General features: G+C 43.1%; 4 protein-coding genes across 4 annotated transcripts; 3 read left to right on the top strand and 1 right to left on the bottom strand.

Moving 5' to 3' along the window:
- Window positions 1-6,163: 6,163 nt before the first annotated feature.
- Window positions 6,164-7,683, top strand: LOC310817171 (uncharacterized protein; the record flags this gene model as incomplete). The annotated part of the gene is made up of 4 exons (XM_083687609.1): window positions 6,164-6,277; window positions 6,540-6,636; window positions 7,355-7,408; window positions 7,586-7,683. The coding sequence occupies 4 exons, from the start codon at window positions 6,164-6,166 to the stop codon at window positions 7,681-7,683; spliced, it is 363 nt and encodes a 120-aa protein (XP_083543735.1).
- kat7b (K(lysine) acetyltransferase 7b) lies at window positions 7,442-13,995 on the bottom strand. The gene is made up of 14 exons (XM_083687387.1): window positions 13,821-13,995; window positions 13,133-13,280; window positions 12,480-12,728; window positions 12,187-12,269; window positions 11,957-12,043; window positions 11,748-11,846; window positions 11,351-11,461; window positions 10,831-11,022; window positions 10,600-10,689; window positions 10,268-10,408; window positions 9,752-9,845; window positions 9,341-9,487; window positions 8,940-9,046; window positions 7,442-8,749 (listed from the first exon to the last, which is right to left on the bottom strand). Exons 1-14 carry the CDS (start codon window positions 13,836-13,838, stop codon window positions 8,648-8,650), a joined length of 1,668 nt encoding a protein of 555 aa, XP_083543513.1. The 5' UTR covers window positions 13,839-13,995; the 3' UTR covers window positions 7,442-8,647.
- Window positions 13,996-14,787: 792 nt separating this feature from the next.
- ptges3l (prostaglandin E synthase 3 like) lies at window positions 14,788-16,692 on the top strand (the record flags this gene model as incomplete). Its single annotated transcript, XM_083687608.1, has 7 exons — window positions 14,788-14,876; window positions 15,124-15,237; window positions 15,534-15,600; window positions 15,778-15,876; window positions 16,167-16,256; window positions 16,521-16,583; window positions 16,684-16,692. Exons 1-7 carry the CDS (start codon window positions 14,842-14,844, stop codon window positions 16,690-16,692), a joined length of 477 nt encoding a protein of 158 aa, XP_083543734.1. The 5' UTR covers window positions 14,788-14,841.
- A 527-nt stretch (window positions 16,693-17,219) lies between these two features.
- Window positions 17,220-22,887, top strand: aarsd1 (alanyl-tRNA synthetase domain containing 1). The gene is made up of 12 exons (XM_083687237.1): window positions 17,220-17,338; window positions 18,272-18,400; window positions 18,702-18,861; window positions 19,038-19,095; window positions 19,205-19,361; window positions 19,715-19,837; window positions 20,147-20,277; window positions 21,073-21,139; window positions 21,295-21,386; window positions 21,528-21,582; window positions 21,726-21,817; window positions 22,105-22,887. The coding sequence occupies exons 1-12, from the start codon at window positions 17,300-17,302 to the stop codon at window positions 22,241-22,243; spliced, it is 1,242 nt and encodes a 413-aa protein (XP_083543363.1). The 5' UTR covers window positions 17,220-17,299; the 3' UTR covers window positions 22,244-22,887.
- The last annotated feature ends 183 nt before the right edge of the window (window positions 22,888-23,070 follow it).

Raw genomic sequence — 23,070 nt, 5'->3', positions numbered from 1 at the left:
TGAATTTAATCAGAAACAGCTATCTTACATGGTAAAAACGTTATGATAATAAATCAGCATGTTCGAAAAACCATTGCTCATAATAGTGATTGTGTCTTAATCCTAATACTATCAGATGTATAGGCCTAATTAGATTGACAAACTGCAGGAATTTTGAAAATGGCTCAATTTGGAGGATAAAATAATGTCAGAAGTGTTACATTTCTAGACCCCTATTTGCCGTACAGAGACTTCTTTAGTTGTAAGGACACAACGAAGTAAGGTGTAAGGACTCATATCTTTCCCTGTGTAACCTGAAACTCAGTTGAGATGACAAATGAAAACTCATTGGTTTATAAGTATTCTTTTGAACTAATCTTAACTGAGTTTCAGGTTGGACAGGATGCAGAATTCCGTCTGAGCTACTGTCAGATCAGTAGCCAGAAACCAAAGAGTGAAGACCTATCCAGGACAGCTCCAGTCAGATAAGCACCTAAGCAAACTGAACAGGAGACATTCCACAAGAGCCAGCTTGACCAGTTTTACAGTAATCCTGTGTGAAAATGAATCAAGTTTTCAACAAGTGTGCCTTGTTGTTTTGTTTGATAATTGTTTGATAGTAATTGACATAACAAAAGAGACATGTAAACAATACAAACGGCAAGGCCTACAGATATTCGACTAATGTTGTTCGAAACCATAGCCTATCATACTTGCCACCTTATCATCATCATTAATCGTCGTTAATTGAATGAGGGTGCAACCATTTTTCTCTTTCCACATACCCTCTGGTCCCATCAATGGACTAATTTGTCACAATTAAAATGCTTCCCAGATTGTGTGGAGATAACCAAACCAGGAATAATCAACCAGGATAACCCAACCAGCAGCAGCAGCCCAGCAGCCTGGGGGTCTGTTAGCACACACACACACACACACACACACACACACACACACACGCACACACACGCACATGCACATGCACACACACGTGTACACACACACGCATACACACACACACCAATTTTCTATCAGACCAATGGAAGGTGAGGAGAGGAGAGGAGCCCTCGCTTCTGACTGACTCAACTCACCACATTTGACTATCTCTGGCAACTGGCCCATCTGATAACACACTGCATCAGTCAACAAGAGATTACAGGCCACAGCTACAACACTGGGTGTCATATATCACAAGTTAAAGAGGTGGTTGAGGCCCCAAATGTTTTTGACCACTGGCTCCCCCTGGTGGTCCTTTTTTTATGGTTCGTCTTTAGGAGACATAGTTCTGAATTAGCAGTCCCCATCATAATTAATAGTTTTCCTCAAAGTTGGATTTGTCCACGTAGCTCCAGAGGAATTGGGGACTACTGGGTATACAGCTGTGAATTTCAAATATGGCGAATGATGATGCAACCCCCTTTAAATGAATATTTCTGAAGGAAACTAATCCCATGTGAGAGTACAGATTGTTCCTGCCTGGTGTCAGTCTGCGATTATGACTCATTCGATTTGAAAGGATATCAAAGCAGGTAGAATTCTCCCATATTTTGAAGGGTGTATTTCTAGGGAAGTCAGAAACCATCAAGAAAGTAGCCCAAGGCCATTATATCTTTATCACAAGTAACTGGGTTCTCATACACTTGAGATCCGGTAATTTCGCTAGAGCCACGGATGGCTCACACTTCTGTACTATCCTCAATAGCACTGCATCACTAAGAACGCCTCTAAGAATGAGTGTTCGGTGGGGTTGCCCTGAATCGAATGGGAATGCTCTCTCATTGAGTCACATGCAGTATGAGACCTTTCTGGTTGGTAGCACTCAATTATATTTCCAACAGGGTTCTAGTAGGGACGTTATGCGCCTAGGAGAGGCAGCCTGCGGTGGCTCATACGTGATAGTGGACCTAGTTAATGCACAGTGTGTGGTTATGTGTGATGCTCAGGTCACACAGCTTATCTATGTCACTATCCACGTGCTTCACGGTGTGCTGTAGGACCGAACTGTTTCAACTGCCTCAGAGTTTAACATGGAAACATGGAAATACAGTGTCTTGTGTCATTATGGCCTTTGTAGCCAAGCCAGTTCATATGCAAATTAACTGCTTCTGAATCCTTTTGATTCGCCACTCCAGGATAGTGTCCACATCAGCCCTCAGTCCACGAGGACTGTTCAGGTGTAATTGCCCCCGGTCCCCTCGCTTTGTTAAGCACCTGTGTGGGGATCAAAGCATTTGATGTGTGTGTGTCAGCCCCTGGTTCAAGGGCTTGTGTCCTTAGAACACCCAATTGACAATTAATTGCCTCTCCAAAACTTTCTATAGCTTGATTGTGTTGGGGGAAAAATGTATCACTCACTACCTTTAATGATAGTTAACATGATTAAAGTAAAAACAGAGCATTTAAATTACTAAGGTATTAAATGGTAAAAAGGCTTGAACAACGTAATTACCCTCTAGAGATACGAATGGATGGCTTTTCTGAAACACTAGTAGCTGTAAAACCCTTCACCCATTTGTCGTGTATATACTGAAGTGGCTTTTTTTAATATAATTCGTCTAGGATGGTGATGACGAATTACATCACACAATCACGCATGTTTGATATTACTTATATTGTTATGTTTGCAGCAGCTTTGCTAAACAGTATTTGGCAGGTTGTCCAGATTTCACAATATTACAAAACATAAAGGGATATTGACGTACACTTAAAAGGCATATTTTGTCCCTGTCAGATGAGCACCAACACTACCCTGACCCTGAGTATCCCAACAATACACCCATGATATGAATCTACCATAGTCATATTTCTCAAGCCAAGAGTGTTTTACGCAATGTGTCTTAAGGTCTGAAACCCCTGCAGATGTAGTGAGGTTCTTCAAAGCTTCACTATAGAGTAGAGAGCATCTGCATTCTATCACAGATATTACCATCACACACCACTTCTATACTACCACCCTATGGGGGCGATGGACTGATGATGTCATAGACCTGTATCCATAGATATAGACCACTGTTCTATCTCTGTCCATGTATCTGTCCATGTATCTGTCCATGGAGCTGTTAAAGAGCTGATCTGTTAAAGAGCTGATTGTGGACTTCAGGAGAGCACAAAAACTAAGGGCCTACACACCGCTGGACATTGGAGGGACTGCTGTGGACAGGGTGAGCAGTTTTAAATACCTGGGAGTCCACATCTCAGAAGACCTGACCTGGACTACCCACATCAGTTCTCTGGTGGGAAAGGCAAGGCAGCGCCTGTTCCATCTCAGGCAACTGAGGAAATTCAGAGTCTCCCAGAGGATCCTTCAGTCCTTCTACTCTGGAGCTGTGGAGAGCATCCTGGCTGGCAACATCACCGTCTGGTACGGTAACAGCACGGCCCAGGACAGGCGAGCTCTGCAAAGGGTGGTACGCCTGGCGGAAAAAACCATGGGAGCTCCAACCCCCCCTCTCCATGTTCTGTACACCAGGAGGTGTAGGACCAGAGCCTGCAGGATTATGAAGGATCCTCACCACCCGAAACATGGACTGTTCCAGCCGCTGCGGTCAGGAAAACGCCTCCGCTGTCATGCAGCAAGAACAGAGAGGCTAAGGCTGAGTTTCTTCCCCCACGCCATCAGAATCGTCAACGATGACCCCACCAGTGCCCCCCTCAAGACACTCACACATGCACTGTCATCTTAACACATATGCACACACATAGTCATCCATCTGCTATTTATATTGCTTACTTATATGCTTACCGGTTATACTGTTCATATTGTTTATACTGTTTATACTGTCCATACTGTATATTTTTTAGTACTTCTATTTTTATTTTATTGTATTTTAAAACTTATTGTATTGTTGCACTACTCTGTGGCACTGTCACTTTTGCATTTCACTGTATACTTGTATGCACGTGACAAATAAAGAATCTTGAATCTTGAATCTTGTCCATGTATCTGCCTCTACCACTCTGCCTCTATCACTCAAGATATACAATAGTATCAGGGTGTCTCACCTTCGACCGACATAGGGCTTTAGTTTACTTCATACTATATCTAGCAGTCAAATCAAAGCCAAACGATATGTTGATCAATATTTGCCCAATGGAACTAGGTCTAGGAAATGATATGTCAAACAAATTTGAGAAGTTTTTTCCTCCACCTTTTTGTGTATTTTGGCAACAATGTCATAAATTAATGAGCAATGAAGAGCAAGTTTCTTTCATGTTGCTTCTTGACCTTTCAACAAATTAGTTTTATTCCTTTTTGACCAAATCGAAAAGGTCATATTTGGGCTTGTTGAGTCAGGAATTAATGATTCACTCTGTCAATTGGTTAATAGCTAACAGTTTATACGCACTAACTACAAGACAGAAGGCATTATTTACCAGGCATTTCAAAGACATCAGGCGCCTACCCTCCTGCCCTGGCCCCTCCCATATGGACACATTAAAGAGAAACATCACAAGGTCACAAATGAGGTAGGCTGACTTTATTTAAAATATAGAGTTCCGGTTCTAGGCTTGTTTGACGAACGTGGAAATTAACAAAGCCATTAAATGACATTGAATAGACACAATTGAAAGGTGCAAATATTGAACTGTCAGTGTGCATACAGGCCTCCTCAGAGATAAGAGTGATCTCCAGTGTGTTCATGACAGTTTATTGTTATCCTCTCTCATCTTCTTCTCGAGAGTTTCTTTATTGTGCCAATCTTAATTCCATGAAATACAATAAAGTCGTTAAAGCAAAGTAAATGACAGTACAGAAAGATAAGAATATGTCACGGTACTGTTAGATATTGAGATAGATATGGATAACGATATAGATCGAAAAAAGTCTATCATGACACACAGATGTCCAAAGGAAAAAAAATCTAATGATGTATTAGAAAATAACCAACTCATGCACTTCCCCTGAACTAAAAGCAAAATTTGGTTCCGTATGCAGAATATTATTGGAAAAATAACCAGCGTCTTACACATGAAATCGCAACCAATGAAAACGTGCGCTTAATACAGTATAATCTTATGACAAGAATCTGCTACTATATACAAGGGATCGGATACATAGATTCAACCCCGCTACCTCAGATGTGTGTTTAAAGTGCCAAAAAGAAGCTGACTCCCGTATAGACCTTTTTGGGGAATGTGAGAAGGTAAAAAAATCGATGGTTAGAACTACATAATTGGGGTAATGTGCAGGAGACCAAGAGGGATGCAACATTTACACCATTTCTGTACGTGTTCCAAGGCACTGAGGATCTGAGATACCTGGTGGGATGGGTGATTCTATTGTCCTCTTTAGTGCTCAAGAAATTGATCTTAAAAAGGTGGAAAGACCCTTCTACAGCAACTCTTGATGAATGGTCTTGAATGTGTTATTTGTTGAGTATTGAAATAGCTAAAGAAAAGATCAAAACTAGGCAATTTGATGATTTATAGGGAGATATATTTGATGCCTTATAAGCAGAGGAAGGATTGGAACTACAATGATTAATTCCTAAAAGGAAAGGGCAGGGGGTGTTCAGTGGTGTTCAGGGGGTGAGTAGCAAGTTGCCTCTCAGATGGCACAAAGTACACACAGCTGGACAAAGTACACACAGCTGGAGAAAGTACACACAGCTGGATAAATCCAAGGAATTTACATTATGTTTTTGTACAAATAAGAACGGACCTTGTCTTGTATGTCTTATATGAACAAAAAAATTAATCCCAAAAAAAATTCTACAAACAAACTTTATTCTACTATGTCAGTGATTGATTGTTACAACATTTATACCAATCAATGAAACCGATACTCAATTATGCTTTATTATCCAATTTATTTCAATTCAATCAAATCATAATATGTCAAGTATGTAATTGCATGAGAAGTTAAAACGTTTAATAAAATAACCTTTCAATAGTGAAATAGGAGTAAGTACGTAATGATTTGGAGGTCTCCAGAGAGGAGGAGACTGAAGGCTGTAGGGGGGTTTGGGGGTATAAATACACCTTGGATCCAGCAGCAGTTCCAGACGGACAGGAGGGAACAAGATGTAGAGAGATCTGAACAACTTTACTAAGCGTTTTGCTTATAGATAATTGATCATTGGTTATAGATATTCTCTTCATATTTTTGATTTATTCTACAAGGCTTACTGGAGTTATATCAACACATTTTCTTCTGGCATCACTGTTGTTCATTATACTGAAAATGGACATCTGGAAAAGCCAGGTGGTCGTAGTGGTCTTGTTTACCCTGGTGTACACGGACCAGGGACTGTCCTTCAATGTTGACAAGGCGCGCTGGCTATCTAAAGACTGGCAGGTAAGTGGCTAGTTTAGAAACAGTGTTAGATGCTTGAATTTCTGTTGGTGGGTTCAGATATTTAGTTGATGTATTTATTCAATGAACTACATACTACTTCCAATATAACCGATGGTGATATTTTTAAATACAAATGTGTACAAATGTTCCATTACCCATATACATGTGTTACAATAGTTTCTGACACATGTAAGGATATTTATGTACTGTATCTATGTGAAATAAAAGCCTGGTGTAACAGTAAATCTCCCTTTTGCCCCAGGATGATCTGGTGGAGCAGCGTCTGGCCAGCCAAGTGGCTAGTCTTATAAAGAGATCTAAATCACAGCAGTTCTATGGACTCATGGGCAAACGTTCAGGTACAGTAAGCAGTGGCATGATGGTATCTATCTATCTATCTATCTATCTATCTATCTATCTATCTGTCTTTCTGTCTGTCTATCTGTCTATCTGTCTGTCTGTCTGTCTGTCTGCCCAATAAAAATAATTAATGAACAAGAGGGACACTTTTATGTGTTTGTTGAGAGGGATGTGATAACAAAACTAACAAGCACCTTAAAATGAAAATAGCAAGTATATGATTTTATGTAAATTAACGTTATATTCTATTCATAGTACTCACATACAGTACTTTTGTAAGGTGGAAACGTGACGTGTTATGCAGCAATCCAAATTCTATTTCAAGTGTCAATGTGTCATGTTCAAATTCATGTTTTTCTTTTTTTTACAGATGTTGAACCACGTATTCGAGTGAATAGAATAAGTAAGTATATCACAAAATCACATCAGAAGGAATGATCAACATTACCTCTGTATTAATATAATAATAATATAATATTATAATATTCCTAATTCCTAATAAAATTCCTGCTGGGACCGTATATACTGAAACGTATGCACTCACTGCAATGTAAGTCGCTTTGGATAAAAGCATCAGCTGAATGGCATAGATTATATTATTATATATACTGTAAAAAGCATATTGTATACAATATACTCTTAAATCAAAACATTTCAGTAGAAATGCAACACTATTTCCTTCTCTAGAGATTATTTTTTCTGATTTTATGTTAACAGGAAATAAAGGAGAGATGTTTGTCGGTCTGATGGGCAGGAGGGCTTTGAACGGGGGTAAGAGACGAACAACAAACTTTAGACAAAGTCTCAAGACGTCTTTATTTTCAAAAAGAAAATCCAAGCACTGCACGCAAAAAAAAAAAAAAAAAGGTTAAAACTCTGAAACACGTATAAAAACCTTCCAGTCAAATGTTGTGACAAAATGCTGTTTTTCTTTTTTTGTTTCTTCAGAATCTTTCACTAGAATAATTCCAGGCGTGAGGAGCACCGCGCTGGACGGGGAATCAGGGGAATCACACAAGCAACCAGGCAGGTCTCACACGGCATGATTTCATTGTAAAAACCTGAGAGCATTTTCTTAATATGGACATAATGTACAGTCTTACACAATAATATCGTTGTAAAAGGACTACTAGTGCAGTCTAAATGATAATCAAAGTGTTTTTTTTCTAGTACTCGGTACCATGTTTATTTCTTTATTTGGCAGATTCACAAGAGGAATGGGACAAACTCCAGTATTACTGAAGCTAAAAAGGAAAGGGATTCCAATGTTTACATGATTTTGATAAAGCACCAAAAAAAGGACTAGCATAGAAAACAAAACAACAGTATCTGATACTTAGAATAAAACACGTCTGTAAGGTAACAAAGTTCATGCCCATGATTATTGTATCCATCTCTAAATGTCACTTGACGTCTCTGCAAACAACTGCAACTTGAATGAATAAATGAACGAATGAATGAATGTATGAATGAATGAATGTATGATAAAAGATGTTGTATGAAATAAAAGAAATAGCCGGAATGCTGCAAGAGGTCAGAAGTATGTATTTTTTTTCGTGAACAGAGCGAAACATTCATTATCATGTGATCCACTAGGTGAGAGCTTCCAGGATGATAAGGCTCCTACAAATGTACAGTAGATACATCCATAGCTTTAGGAGGATTGTTTAAAAAAAAAAAAAAAAAAAATGACATCAACTCAAATTCTGTAACCTTCATTGTTTAACAATATTTCAGCCCGAGAATTGATTTGAATCTTGACACATGGTGGGTAGTAGTACTAAAAAAATAAATACACGTAGAATTGTAAAACAACAACAGGGGAGTTCATCTAGGGTGGAGACAAGAAAAACCTATAAGGGGGGTGGGGGGGGTCCACTGGGGTAGATGGGGGGGGGGAGAAGAAAGAACACTGTGGCATTGATAGTTGTAGTTTGTTGTCTTCTAGGCTACTTCTGGCAAGGTGTGGTAAGAGTTCATTCAGTCAGTAGCTCTGTGGCAGACCCCAGCCTATGTCCCTTTGGGCGGGGTCCATTTTAAGGAGCTGGGGTCGATGGTTTTGTTGTTGCTCCCTCGTTTGGTCTCCTTGGCCTTCCACTCATCTATCAGGTCCTGTGGGAGAGAGGGGGGAGGGGGGGGGGACATGATTATAACATTAAAATTGAACAACACCAAAAACTGCTATTCCTCTCTGTCAATACCACACCAAAGAAATCAGATACTTAAATTGTGACCAGGTTAGCTTGTAGTCCTGTGCCCCCCCCCCCCCCCTCACCTCCACACCGTTAAGACTGTGACGTACCTGTCTCTTTAAGACCAGGTGTTTTCCCTTCCAGTACTTGAGCATCTGTAGCGACTGCAGGGTGCTGACGATGTCCACTGGGTTCACTGCCGTCTCCTGGCTGATCTCTGAAACACACACACACACACAACCCTTCACTCTCTTGTACTCAGAATCCACATGAAACAGTCCCGGAATCCCAAATCAACCACTAGTCATTACATTCTATATGGCGGAAATCCCATCTATGCACTTAAGGGGTGCAAAATGGGCTTACTACCATATTGCTTGCACCAATCACTTCCCCTACCGACACAGGTGCCCAGGAGGTAGGGGCTAGGGGTTGATTTATGATTGTGAGACAGAATTGTAAAAAAAAAAAAAAAAAAAAAAAAGAAACGGTGTGTTCCTCTCTCTCTCACCTTTGATTGAGATCTCTTTGCCCTGGAAGTTGTACATGTATCGTAGCAGCACCTCCTTCCAGTAGCTACGGTAGCTGATGAGGCCCAGATCTGACAGCGGACGCTCTGGAGAACCCACCTTCTCCTCCACCTTAGACAGCAGGTAACCTAGAGCACACACACACACACACACACGCACGCACACACACATGCATGCACGCATGCACACACGCACACACACACACACACACACACACACACACACAGTCAGCATCACAGGAGTTAACAGATTAACCATACTTTTACGACAGCAATCTCAATCTAAGAAACTACTGAATAAATAAACTCACTCAACTATAAATGTCATGACAGCATACGTAACGCTTGCAAACTCCCACCCGTAAAACAGAGGTATGGTGTGTGTGTACGTACTGAAGTCGATGAGCATCTTGCCGTAGCCCTGTCTCATGTACTGGGGCATGGTGAGGATACAGGACACGTTGTAGTTCAGGAACGAGTTCTTCTCCTGCAGGGACGCGCACGGAAGACAACATACAGCGTATTCAGTTACTTCCCATTCGGTTTTTTTCCACAAGCATGTCATATTGGATAAGAGGACGTCAGCGAAGAACAGAGGTAAAGGCGTGTGTTTAACTGTCCCTCCTAAAGACATCTTTATCCCCACTACTCCCCTGTGCAAGTTTCTCTCCTGTAAATACATTTAAATTATTTTATTTTTTTTAAATAAATAAATAATAATCTTCCTTCTTCTAGCATTGTGACTGCCTATGGCCCCTGGTCCTAGCATAGATTACTTTTTCTTCTGATGACTGATGGAGAGATGATTCATTTACTAAGACAAATGTATTTGTTGTAAGTCGCTTTGGATAAAGACGTCTGCTAAATGCTGTAAATGTAAATGTAAATATGTAATGTAATGTTTTGTACCTTGGAGAAGTAACCGACGAGATGGCAGCCCGTGTTGTCTGCCTCCGTCATGACATAGAAGAGGAAGGGCTCCACGTCGTAGTACAGCGTCTTGTGGTCCAGGAACAGCTTGGCCAGGAGACACAGGTTCTGGCAGTAGATCTGGGACAGAGGACAACAACGAGACTAACTAACCTGGAGAACTTGAGAAGGACGGAGCCCGTAGCCCGCGGTCGTGTCGGAACGAACGAAGCTGAAGGTAAACGTCTCCCTCTAGTCAAGAGACCGGGAGCTCCGGTCTGACACATGGGACCAGAAAACAACCTGGTTGAGAGTCTATAAAAGGTCCTCACCTTGTTCTTCTTTCCGTCCACCTCAAAGACAGAGATGGCTCCTTTCCTGTAGACCTCATCTCCTGGAGGGTGTTTCCACACACACTTGGCCTAGCAAACACACACAGACAGACGGAGAGAGAGAGAGAGAGAGAGAGAAAGGGGGGGGGGGTATTAATTTGACGACACCACGCTTAACTAATCACTGAAAATCGGTAAAGTCCGACCGGAGATGACAGGACAGTTTCTTACCATGTGTCGTCTGAGGATGGTCTGGCTCTTCATGTACTTGAGGCAGAACTCACAGACGTAGAGGCGTCCCAGGCGGGCGTACTCCTCCGGGTAGGGAGAGTGGTACCAGGTGTCCAGCTCGTAGCGTCCAAACAGGATGGTCTTGATCATGTTGCTGCCCTCCGTGATCTGGCCCTGGATACGCAGCTTCTCCTGGCGAGAGGGGAGGAGAGGAATGGTTACAGACAGACAGACAGACAAAGAGACAGACAGACAGACAGACAAAGAGACAGACACAGACACACACACACACACACACACACACACACACACACACACACACACAGACACACACACTTGCCCCCTGCCTGAAATACTTTGGCTTCTATTGGGTTTCTATTGATTATTTTGGCGCCAGAAGGCCTGGATGCAGCTTTGGGAGCCTGTGGACCCTGCCAGGACAATTACCTAGGGGAACCACTGGAGACAGAGCCCCTACTGTGGAGACAGAGACATTACTAATAGATGTAGCGGTGTTTACCAGGTCCTCTGAGGCACGTGCCTGGGCCTTCCTGAAGAGCTCCAGGTCATAATCACTGGTGATGTTTTCTAGAAGAGGCTCTCTGGTGTTGCCATGGCTCTGACGATGCTCCTGTGTACAGGAGAGAAGGGAGGGAGGGGGTGAGGAATGATGGTCTGCTGATGGATGGTGACAATGAGCTAAACCAAGCATCAATGACATTACAACATCTCAGCAGTGACACACCTGATTCAGGTAATTGAGGTATTGATATTAGGAGATCAGCTACAGTATATGATCAGCTGTCTGATTTAGCTGAATCAACTGTTGACAGCAGCACAAAGGCGTCAGAGCATGACCCAGATGGCTCTAGCGGTTAGTCACAGACGTGGCAGGGATGTGTTCCACCATGTCTCACCGTGTGCTTCTCCTTCTGTTCCTTCGGCAGGCCAGAGTTCCTCCCCTTCCTCAACTCTGTCACCTGCTCTTTGTAGCGCGTCTGTCTCGATGTGGGCGTCTGGAGGGGGTACAACGGGAATTCACCCAGTCATTTTTATATGGTCACAACTGTTCATCTTCACAAAACAAGTTGATAATGTGTGGGTGTGTGTGTGCGTGCGTGCGTACCTGATGGCGTGTGGCATGTCTGCTGTTGTTGCCTTCGTCCTGCCCCTTCATGTCCTCCTCGTGTTTCTCACGACTGGTGGCTTTCACCTGGACAAGACAGACAACCAGTGAACGTCTACAAGCGCAACAGTCACTTTCACCACGTCTGACGGACAGAGGTTAAAGGTTAAACACAACCCGATGCACAATAATAATAATAAGCTAAGACAGTATGTTTCTTGGACATTCACCTTGCACTCATCAGCAGAAAGGTTGTGGTAGAGGGGGCACCCTGAGACCGCAAAATGACGTTCATGTTTCCCTGTAAGGTGTCCTGTGAGGGACGAAGGAGACAGAAAAACACTGAGCTCACAGGCTTGATCTATCAAGGCTTGGTGAACGTCCACATAACTAGCAGGGTGATATGCGACGGGCTTTACAAACTACAGAACCAGCAGTGTTACAGCAACGGCGGTGGATGCGTAACCAGGCCAGCCCGGTACAAAGCAGCTTGGTTTGGCTCCATGGTGTGCCCTTCTCTTACCCAGTGAGTTGCACCCTGGTGTGGGACACTTCATGTTGAAGTTGTACGTCTCGTGGCACCGCCGGCGTTTGGGCCTGTGGGAGAGGTCCTTGTCGGAGTCTCTGTGAGCCGGGTCTTTGGCCTGGCTCTCGTCGTGGGAGGCGTTGGGGCTGGAGATGTCCAACTCGGACTCGGAGGACGGGGCGTTGCCCGTGGGCGTCAGCGGCGGGGACTCGTCGTGGTCGCCCCCTCTCTTCACGTCTGGGGTGTCTGCACGGACGAAACCAGAGGGAGAGGTAAGAGAAAACACTCTGTGAGGGAACTCAGTTTGTGATCAACCCAAAACATTTGGTAAAGGAACACTACACACATTGATATGGCTACACGCTCCCATGTGTTTTATCTATTCAAGACGTTGTTTCAAGCCTAACTAAGACAGGTCTCATCAGAACTTTAAACATTAGTGAATCTCATTTGCTGTGTAGGTTTACACCAATCCTGTTATACAGGACTTAATAGGCCTATAACCCTACTCCTGTTACAATGTTTTTGTCATAACAACAGTGACATGAGTTGGCTACAGCATAGACAAATACTCCATCATTAACTCGGCTTGTCACCTCACCTCAGATGTGTTTGTTTCAGCCCGCCCAGTAAGCAAACCATGTATTTACCTTGTGAGCTCTGGCTGAGGCGCAGCGATGCTCTCGTTAGACGTGTTCTCTTGGGCATGTTGCCATCGCTCTCCGAGCTGTTGGTCTGCTCTCTCTCGGCTGAGGAGTCGGAGTCCTCTGTCCCGTCTGAGCCGCTCCCCACATGCCTCTGTCAGTGAGAGAAACAGGAAGATAAATGGAAAAAATAGGCCAGGCAGGGAATAGCCAAGACATGGTCTCACTGACCAGATCCATGATCATCACAGTGGTTCTTCATAGCTATCAATGACAAGTTGGCAGGGTTAACTTATGTTGTTATTTGCTTTGATATGACCTATCTTTTTTTCCGACATGCACACACTATACCTAGTCCCTGACAGAGTAATAAACACATGAATGTAAACAGTAAACACAACCTGGCTAGCTAGCAAGCTAATAGCTAGCCAGTTAGCAATTCTTAGCTATCCATCTAAGTTATGATATCGATAGCTATATATGTTGTAATGTCCTCCCAAGGAACGACATCAGTGACGAGGGTCGTTATCTCTCTGGCTAGCTACAGACAAACATTGCAGGATTGTGACACTCAACAGCATAATGTCAGCTCAGCTCTCTCTCTCTCTCTCTCTCTCTCCCCTCCATCTGACTGGGTTAGTTAGCTAGCCGAGTTAGCTTAGCTTTCGACCTACATTTTTAGCTGTCTACTTACCTGTCGTCTACGGGGCATATTTCCCTTGAGGAACGGTATTTCCTGTACCGTCCTTTTCTCAAAGCAATATGGTTATCCAAATATACAATAATTACAGTGAATAAAACTGTTCGATTCGTTTTTTACTTCAAAAGTTCGTATGTACACACAATACTGGGCTATGTCTCGCGCCACATTTTCCCCACAACACACTTCCGGTCAGAGGCACTTGGAACATGACTTCGCCCTGCTGTCCGCTAGGTGGCGTAGTTCACTAACCTAGGAGGAATGAAAGGGCTGGTTGACATGGTGAAATGTCCTGTAAAAACTGTAGGGGTGATATCAGTCTGATCCTAACCCTAACCCAAACTATTACTAAAACCTGTACTAACCTGTGTTAACTCCAGGGATGTAAAATAGGTGGGTAAACCTTACAGGGTGTGAAAGACACTGGTGGTACAGTATATGGCAGTACTTGTGTCTTGTCTGTCTTCTGATAAAACTCTCCCAGCTGGTTTGCTGAACCTAGATTATATACAGTATGTATATATATATATATATATATATATATATATATATATATATATATATATATATATATATATGCCATTTTAAGCTTAGTCCTAAACTAAAACGCATTTTCAATGGAGAATCCCCTGTGAAAGTGTGATTTAGTTAAGGATTAATCTGTATCCAGGGGAAATCGCCCCTCCATCTCCCTCCCCCATCTGTCAGAGATCACAGTAAGTGGGGTGGGGAAGGAGGGAGTGTGGTGGTAGTGGAGGAGTGGTGGTGGAGTGAAAAGACAGAATGCCTGCATTTTCCAGAGAGTTCCACCAGCAGCTTATAAAGGGGAAGGGACTGGGGTGACGGTGGTATGTACCCTAGCAGCTGATACCAGCCCTTCTAAAAATACCACGACCATTACACCCCCACAGCTCTTCTGAGTGCTTCCTCTCTCAGTTACGCACGGTAGAAAAGTCAACAATCAAGATTAACACCTATAGCCTCCTTCATTGACTTCCTAAGAAAGCAACGAAGAATGAACAAGCCAAAGATTGTCAGACTACCAGACAGGTAAAGATTGTTTTATATTTGTCAAATGGCGTAATGTAATGGGGTTGGTGAATCTCTTGTACCACATGGGCTTTTGGTCTGAGTAGATCCCTCTGAGGAAATATTGCAGGGAATGGGAATACAAGACTTTTCTCACTAGAATAACACATTATTTAGTGGACAGTATTACAACAATGCATGTATTATAGTGTAATATAGTGTTAAAACAACATATAAATAAAAAAAGAAATTCTGTTTCTCACAATAGTCAACCAGCACGGGCACTTTGGTATGACCGGAAAAAATATGTCACCATCAACTTCATGGTGCAGCAACCAACTGATGTTCAGATCGATGTCCAGGACCACAAACTGATGATAAGGTAAGCTTCATTTGTTTCCCTGAAGTGTGCGATGTTAACAATATTGTGTGTGTGTGTGTGTGTGTGTGTGTGTGTGTGTGTGTGTATGTGTGTGTGTGTGTGTGTGTGTGTGTGTGTATGGGTATGGATATGTATATGTATATGTATGGTTTTTTTTGGAAAGGTGCTACTTGGGCTAATGCTGTGAGCTCACTATACAATTGAGGAACTACCTGTCTCTCTAAGATAACTTCATGTATATGAGGTGTACAATGCTGTACAGACAATCATTTTCTGTCACTTTCTGTTCATGACAGTTGCAAATCAGAGGAAAACGGCAACATCTACAACGAGTTGGAATTCTACGACAAAGTACTCAGATTTGTAAGCGTCCTCATTTCTCTTCTCATGTCAAACTTGATACCCCCCCCCCCCCCGTGATGAATGACAGAGCAAAGCATAGTGTTTTTGTATGCAGCATGCTTGTCAAAGTTCAAAGTTCAATGATCAGTTGAATTTCATTCGAAACAGTTCAACTCAAGTTTAGTGTTTCTGTATCAGGACTGCAGAGAGAAGATCTTCGACCGCAGTATCAACCTCCTCATCAGGAAGATTACGCCTGATGTGGCATGGCCTCGACTAACCAAAGATACTGTCAAGGTACTGTAACGTTGCAAGATGGTTTCCCAGATCCACAAGTCCCAGTCCTGGACTAAAACGCATCTTGAATGGAGAGGTTCAATTGACTTGAATTATATCGCACTTAATTGAGACTCTCCATTGAATATGTATTTCAGTCTAGGACTGGGTTAAATCTGTGTCCAGGTCCAGGAATCCGCTCCTTAAACTTCTGTTGATAATAGTCAATCCCAATGTTAGGGTAACCGACGCTTTGTTCTTTTATGTTATTGAATCGGCACGTTTTGTGTCCTCCATTGTTCTGTGTGTAGCCCAGCTGGATAGCTGTAGACTTTGACAACTGGAGAGACTGGGCGACAGAGGAGGATGAGGGAATGGCAGAGTATGAGCAGTACATGGACGTGAGTAAAACTCTGCCTCTCTGGGGATTACAGTTGTGGTCGCGTGAGATTCGAAGAATAGAACCTTGTTTTGTTCAATGGGTGAAGGTCTTCAGTTAATAGTGGACAATGCTGTTAGGTTAGGTGATGGCAGCCAATAAGAATAAGAACAGCCATTCGAATAATAGCCAAATGTATCCGTGCAGATTTTCTCAGATGTTGTCTCTGCTTTGAGTGTTGTTGTCATCGGGTAATAAAGTATTAACTATTGTATTTAATTCACAGATGATTCAGGATATAAGCGGCAAGAAAGGAGAGGCACCAGCCATGGATGACCTTGATGATCTGGTAAGTTAGCAGTGCATCACGCTCAAATCAACTTCCAACATTGCAAACATACTGTATGGCCTGGCAAAAGTGAAGTCAGATGTATTTTCTCTCTCCACAGAGTGACTGAGATTACTGAGGGGTGCCTGTCTCTGTATCGGCAAGATTGATTGTGTATTGAAACCTGCATCAAAGTCATGTTGATAGTTTCATATGTCTTGATGATGATTTGAACTAATGTCATGAGTTGTCAGGAACTGTGTTTATACCTGTTTTATGCATTCTGTGTAACTCTGTGCTTATGTTTATGTTTCCTGTGCCATTTTCTATTACACTTGTTACTATGATGTTATTTATTTAATAAAATTGGAATTCGGAATTGTACGCCTATTTTTCTGTTAACTAGTGTGTTTTGAGTGTTGTTCTAACATGAAATAAAGACCCTGTGGAATACGACAATGATTTCAGTGTGAAATAACAGATACATGGAAATACATTCATGAAGAAACACATTATTCATACAGAAATACAAGACTTCATACATTGACATGCAACTGAGGAACACATTTTGGACCAAATGTCCAACCGGTTTAGTGTATTTTTAGCACTAAACGCGAATTAAAAACCGATTAAGTTTGTCGAACCAGGCACTCCGTACTACTTGACAGCTGACCAGCAACTTTCTTCCAGGCAAGTCAGCTGTGCGCCAGCGATCTGTCATTCAAAACACTCCAACCATGACTTTCCAGTGTCAACGGGATAGTTACATGCAAGAGGTATGAGAGAGTTATACACATGTTTCACCGTGTTGCTTACATGTTAGCTAGCCTAATGTTTAGCAGCTTTCTGCTAGCCAGATTAAAGATTTGAGCCGTATGCACAACATCACAACAGATGACCGATTTACTTGTTAGATTGCTACTCTATCTAAACCCTAAACCCTCTCTAGCTCTAACAACGCCTCTTAGTGGCAGACGATGATTTACATTTATTTTATGGTGAATTATGTCTGCTCAAATATCTAAATAAGAGGACGTTTGAGTTCCATGTCACACAAGCAAGCAGTTGGCTAGCCCCATTTGTGACTAGACTTACGACATCTAGTCTCAAATGGGGCTTGCAGTTAGTTAGCTAGCTAGCTATATAGGTGTATTATCTATACTCCAAATCCAAGAAGGGAAGTTGATATGAAAGCACCTGCTTATTTACATCCAGTTACAGCCGCGCTCGTTTGTCCTTCATTACTGCAGATGCTGACTTATGACAGGTTGTGAGAACTATACTAGCACCGACTAGTTGGCTTAATATGCATACTGACAACAAGCACTTTCCCTCTGCATGCATTCATATCACTTTTATGAATTCACTCTTGAAGACATCAAAACTACGAAGGAACATTTTATTATGTAGTAAACAAAAAAGTGTTAAACAAAATATGAATTCGATATGTTTTATATTTTAGATTCTACAAAGTAGCCACCTTTTGCTTTGATGACAGCTTTGTACACTCTTGGCAAGGTGTGTCCAAACCTTTGACTGGTACTGTGTGTATATATATATATATATAGCTGTCAGTCAGTCTCACAGAGAACATGTCCCAGCTTACCATAAACAGAGCTGTCAAATATGCCCCTTTCACTGCCCATGTGTGGCGTAATGTGTGCATTGACTGGGACATAATGACCAAGTCGTTGTTTTTGTCCCTGCAGTTTGTCACTTCAGTGGTGTCGTGCTCGCCTGGTGAACTGACACGGGAGGTCAATGGGAAGAAAGAGACAGTGAAAGGCTTCAATGTCAAACTCCAAGACACCATACTGTTCCCTGAAGGAGGTGGACAGGTAGGGAGGAGGAGGGACGGACAGTCACTGAACCATATTCAACCATATTACCTGTGAAAATCCCCCCAAATCTACCTTGAGCCCCTATATCCTAGAATGAGGGGATTGGAGAAGGGTAAGCAATAGGGAAAATTCCATCTGGCCTACCATATTGCTGGTACCTCTCCGATCTGCCCAGATCTACTCAACCACTTATGGGATGGAGGTTGATTTGGGATTCAGGGGTTGGATTGGACTGGAGTTATATGGTCATGCTTCAAGGGGCACGGACTCCAGTCTTAACACCTTGTATCTTCCACAGCCAGACGACCACGGCCTCATAGGAGAGGTGGCAGTCCTGCAGGTGACGAGGCAGGGGGCAGAGGCCGTGCACTTCGTGGGTTCCGCCGTGGAGGTGGGCCAGGAGGTGCAGCTGAAGGTGGACTGGGAGAGGAGGTTCGACCACATGCAGCAGCACTCAGGTGAGGAGTACAGGTGTGTAGTGTATGTGTTGCACTGTTCAATCAATCTGGGCTTTTCAGAAGTTGACTAACATCTTGATCAGAGGACAGTAATAAGGAAAAATGTACCACGTAACAACAAACGTCACCTGTGCAGTTCCAGGTAACTGATTTGTTGTTTCCTTGGTCCTCGTCAGGTCAACACCTGATCTCAGCTCTAGCAGAGTCCATGTTTGGGTACAAGACAACATCCTGGTAACTAAACTTAGCCCATTGCTAAGCCCTCACACACACACACACACACACACACACACACACACACACACACACTGACCTTTCCCTTTCCTTCATTGTGGTCTTCCAGGGAGTTGGGTCGTCAGCGTGGCTCCATAGAGCTTGACACCCTGTCTGTGAAGCCTGGCCAGCTGGAGACCCTGGAGGCTGTGGTGAATGAGAAGATACGGGCCCATGTCCCTGTCACTGTACGGCTGCTCTCCATAGACGACCCTGCCATCGAGGAGGTGTGTGTTATAATGCAGACAGAGAAACACTTATACTATTAGAATTAGAATTCTGTTGGAAATACCTGAAGATACATCGGACAAAAAAATATTCCTGTCGTTTTACAAAGTCCTAAACTCAAATCGCACCTTAAATAGAGACTATCCGTTTCAGATGTTTTAGGCTAGTATTATACTGCCCCAATCTTTGTGATCACATGGTATTTTTTTGTATCTTCATTTCAAAATACATTTTCACCGTGGAAAAGTCCATATTGACTGTGACATATTATATATTGACTGTGACATATTAACTTGTCAGTTGGTTATATGTACACCTACAGTATGTTAAAATGGTCATGCATTTAAACAAGGTGAGGAGTCTGATGAGTGATCTCCCTGACGACCTTGCTGGACCTATCAGGATCGTCGACATCGAGGGTGTCGATGTTAACATGTGCTGTGGAACCCACGTGGCCAACCTCAGTCACTTACAGGTCAATACTCCGACTGTACACACACACACACACACACACACACACACACACACACACACACAGACGAGACAACCTAGAGGTCAGTCCTTAGACTATACAAACAACATACTGTCAATTCACACACACACACACACACACACACAGACGAGACAACCTACAGGTCAGTCCTTAGACTGTACAAACAACATACTGTCAATTTAGGATACACACACACACACACACACACACGCACATGCAATGGATTTGATATATCTGAAGTGTAAGGAATAATTAATTAACCCTTCATATGTTTAATCTGCTGTGTTTCAGGTCATAAAACTACTGTGCACTGAGAAGGGAAAGAAGAACAAAACCAACCTGTTTTTTCTGGTGGGCAACAGAGTTCTGAAGTACGCTGAGAAGAGCTACATCACACAACGCTCACTGGTCTCCCTTCTGAAGTGAGTCCCCAAACCCCTTACAGCAGGATCTGTAGCAGGGTGTCAGTATACTACAGCAGGATCTGGAGCAGGGTGTCAGTGTACGACAGCAGGGTGTCAGTAGCAGGGTGTCAGTATACTACAGCAGGACCTGTAGCAGGGTGTCAGTATACTACAGCAGGACCTGTAGCAGGGTGTCAGTATACTACAGCAGGATCTGCAGCAGGGTGCCAGTATACTACAGCAGGATCTGTAGCAGGGTGTCAGGATCTGTAGCAGGGTGTCAGGAGCTGTAGCAGGGTGTCAGGATCTGTAGCAGGGTGTCAGGATCTGTAGCAGGGTGTCAGGATCTGTAGCAGGGTGTCAGGAGCTGTAGCAGGGTGTCAGGATCTGTAGCAGGGTGTCAGGATCTGTAGCAGGGTGTCAGTACACTACAGCAGGATCTGGAGCAGGGTGTCAGTATACTACAGCAGGATCTGTAGCAGGGTGTCAGTATACTACAGCAGGATCTGGAGCAGGGTGTCAGTATACTACAGCATCATACTACTTTGCTTCAAAAAAAAAAGTCAACTTGGTCGCATCCTATTTATACTTGTGCAACTGCAAAAAATGCTCAACTGTCACAACCTATCACAACATTACAGGCTAAATACTGAATTTCGCACAGAGCAAGATATGATAGTGTTATTTCCAGAGTAATTACAATGTGTTTACACAGGTATAGAGTAACTTCAGATATGGAGGAGCTTAATGTAAGGTACATCTTGAGTCATTCATGACCCCTCTGCTCTCTCTGTGTTGCTCTCTGTCTGACAGGACCGGACCTGATGGTCACATAGAGGCCGTGGACAAGCTGCAGAAGTCTGCCAAACTGCTCCAGAAGGTCAAGTACTGAAACACCTCTCTCTGTAGTTTCCTCTTGCATGATGTTCAAGCTGTCGCTTCGTTCTGTCTCCTTATACCCAACGCCTGAACACCTGATCTTCTATTCTGCTTCATTCTGTTGACCATTTGCCGACCGCGGTTCTCATTTAACAGAGTAACGTGGGCCTTCTGCGAGACGTGGCGCTTCTCATAGCACAGAACTTCAAGAGTGACCCACAGAGAGGGAACTTCTTCAGCCTTCACAAGTAAGGAAGTCCCTTTTTAGTTTTACTCTTTGGTTGTCATGAAAAACACAACGTGTTCAGATTGAATGAGGGTGCGACTGGGTTGGAATAATCAACGAAGCTAAATTGATTCTAAATGGAATGTTCTTTTGTTTTCCACAGGAAAGAGGGAGACAGTGACTTCATGAACATCATAGCCAATGAAATAGGCTCTGAGGTACAGTAAGAATGTACAGCAACTTTGTGAAATCTCTCTGTTGGAAGACAATTCAACACATTTCCTCACCGATGCTGTCCTCTTACACCGGAGTTATGAGCAATGCCATATCTTCTGGACTTGTAAACATGTCTCCTACTTAGACGCTGGTGTTCCTGACTGTGGGTGAGGAGAAGGGCGCAGGGCTGTTCTTGCTGACGGGACCCCCTGGAGTGGTGGCTGAGATGGGACCACGGTAAACACACTGAGGGGGGTCTGCTCTGGGTTTCTGGGGTGAACAGTTTTCCATGGGCCTCTTTTTGCGGAATTCGAATTTCATATTTGTTTGGAGTTGTATAAAGTTGGATTTGGCAACAAATAAACAAATGGTATTGTATCACATCTTCACTCAAGTGCGTGCGTGTGTGTGTGTGTGTGTGCGTGCGTGCGTGCGTGCGTGCGTGCGTGCGTGCGTGCGTGCGTGCGTGCGTGAATTAGAGCTGTATTCTCAACTGTTTGTTGTTCCGTGTGTGTCCACTGCAGGGTGCTGGAGCTCCTCCAGGGGAAAGGGGCAGGGAAGAACGGCCGTTTCCAGGGCAAGGCCAACAGCCTGGCGAGGCGGGAGGAGGTGGAGGCCCTGCTGCAGGAGAACAGCAAACAGCGCTCCCCAGGGGAAGAGTGAAGCTGCAACACAGTGGTTCTGTAATGCATCCTTCCTTCCTCCCTTGAAGAAATGGAAGCCATGGAGTGAAAGGCTTGCTTTGACCAGTCCCATCATGTTGTATCAGTGATCACATCAAGGGAGGGTCCTAAATGAAGAACTGTGATTAGTTGAATTTGGTGTGTCGGTACTAAGCTGGAACAAAAACATGCATTCTCACACCAGCCCTTCAGGAAATCAGTTTGAGACTGTCACTGCTGCAGTCTGCAATCACCCAGCATACAGGAATGCACAGATATACAGACAGGACATCATTACTTGATTGAAACTGCAACACAGTCCCCAGCTTTGCTAAATAATGGCTTTTGTGCCCTTTGTAATAACTACAAACATATACTGACAAAGTCCATCCATATATTCTTATGAATATAGAATTAAAGAAGGGGGATGTGAGTTGGCTTTAAGACATTACTGTATGTGAATATGATCATTATGAGACTAGGAAAGTACATTTAATTTTGAATGTAATTTAAGATGATATCCGTTGGAAAAAAAAAAAAAAGTGTACTGTGGTCTTCAGTGTTTTTTGTTTCTTTTCTAATTTTGTTACCCTAAAATCAATGCACTGTAAATCTATGCGCAATTATTTAAAGCAAAATAAAGTCTGGACATTTGATTATTTTCAGTCTGGCATCTTGGAGGCCAGCCCAGGTTGTTGTACAGTTGTTTGCATGTTCATCCATAGGAGAACACCGAACTGACAGTCAAATATTGAATGTTCAGCCATGGGGGTCATATCTACGTAGTCAGACAGAACGTCAGCCATGTGTCGTGGGGATCCACGTCAT

Source organism: Argentina silus (genome assembly GCF_951799395.1).
Source record: "Argentina silus genome assembly, chromosome: 16".
NCBI classification, from domain to species: domain Eukaryota; kingdom Metazoa; phylum Chordata; class Actinopteri; order Argentiniformes; family Argentinidae; genus Argentina; species Argentina silus.
Note: the sequence above shows the minus strand (reverse complement) of the source record. Positions and strands in the feature narration are given on the sequence as shown.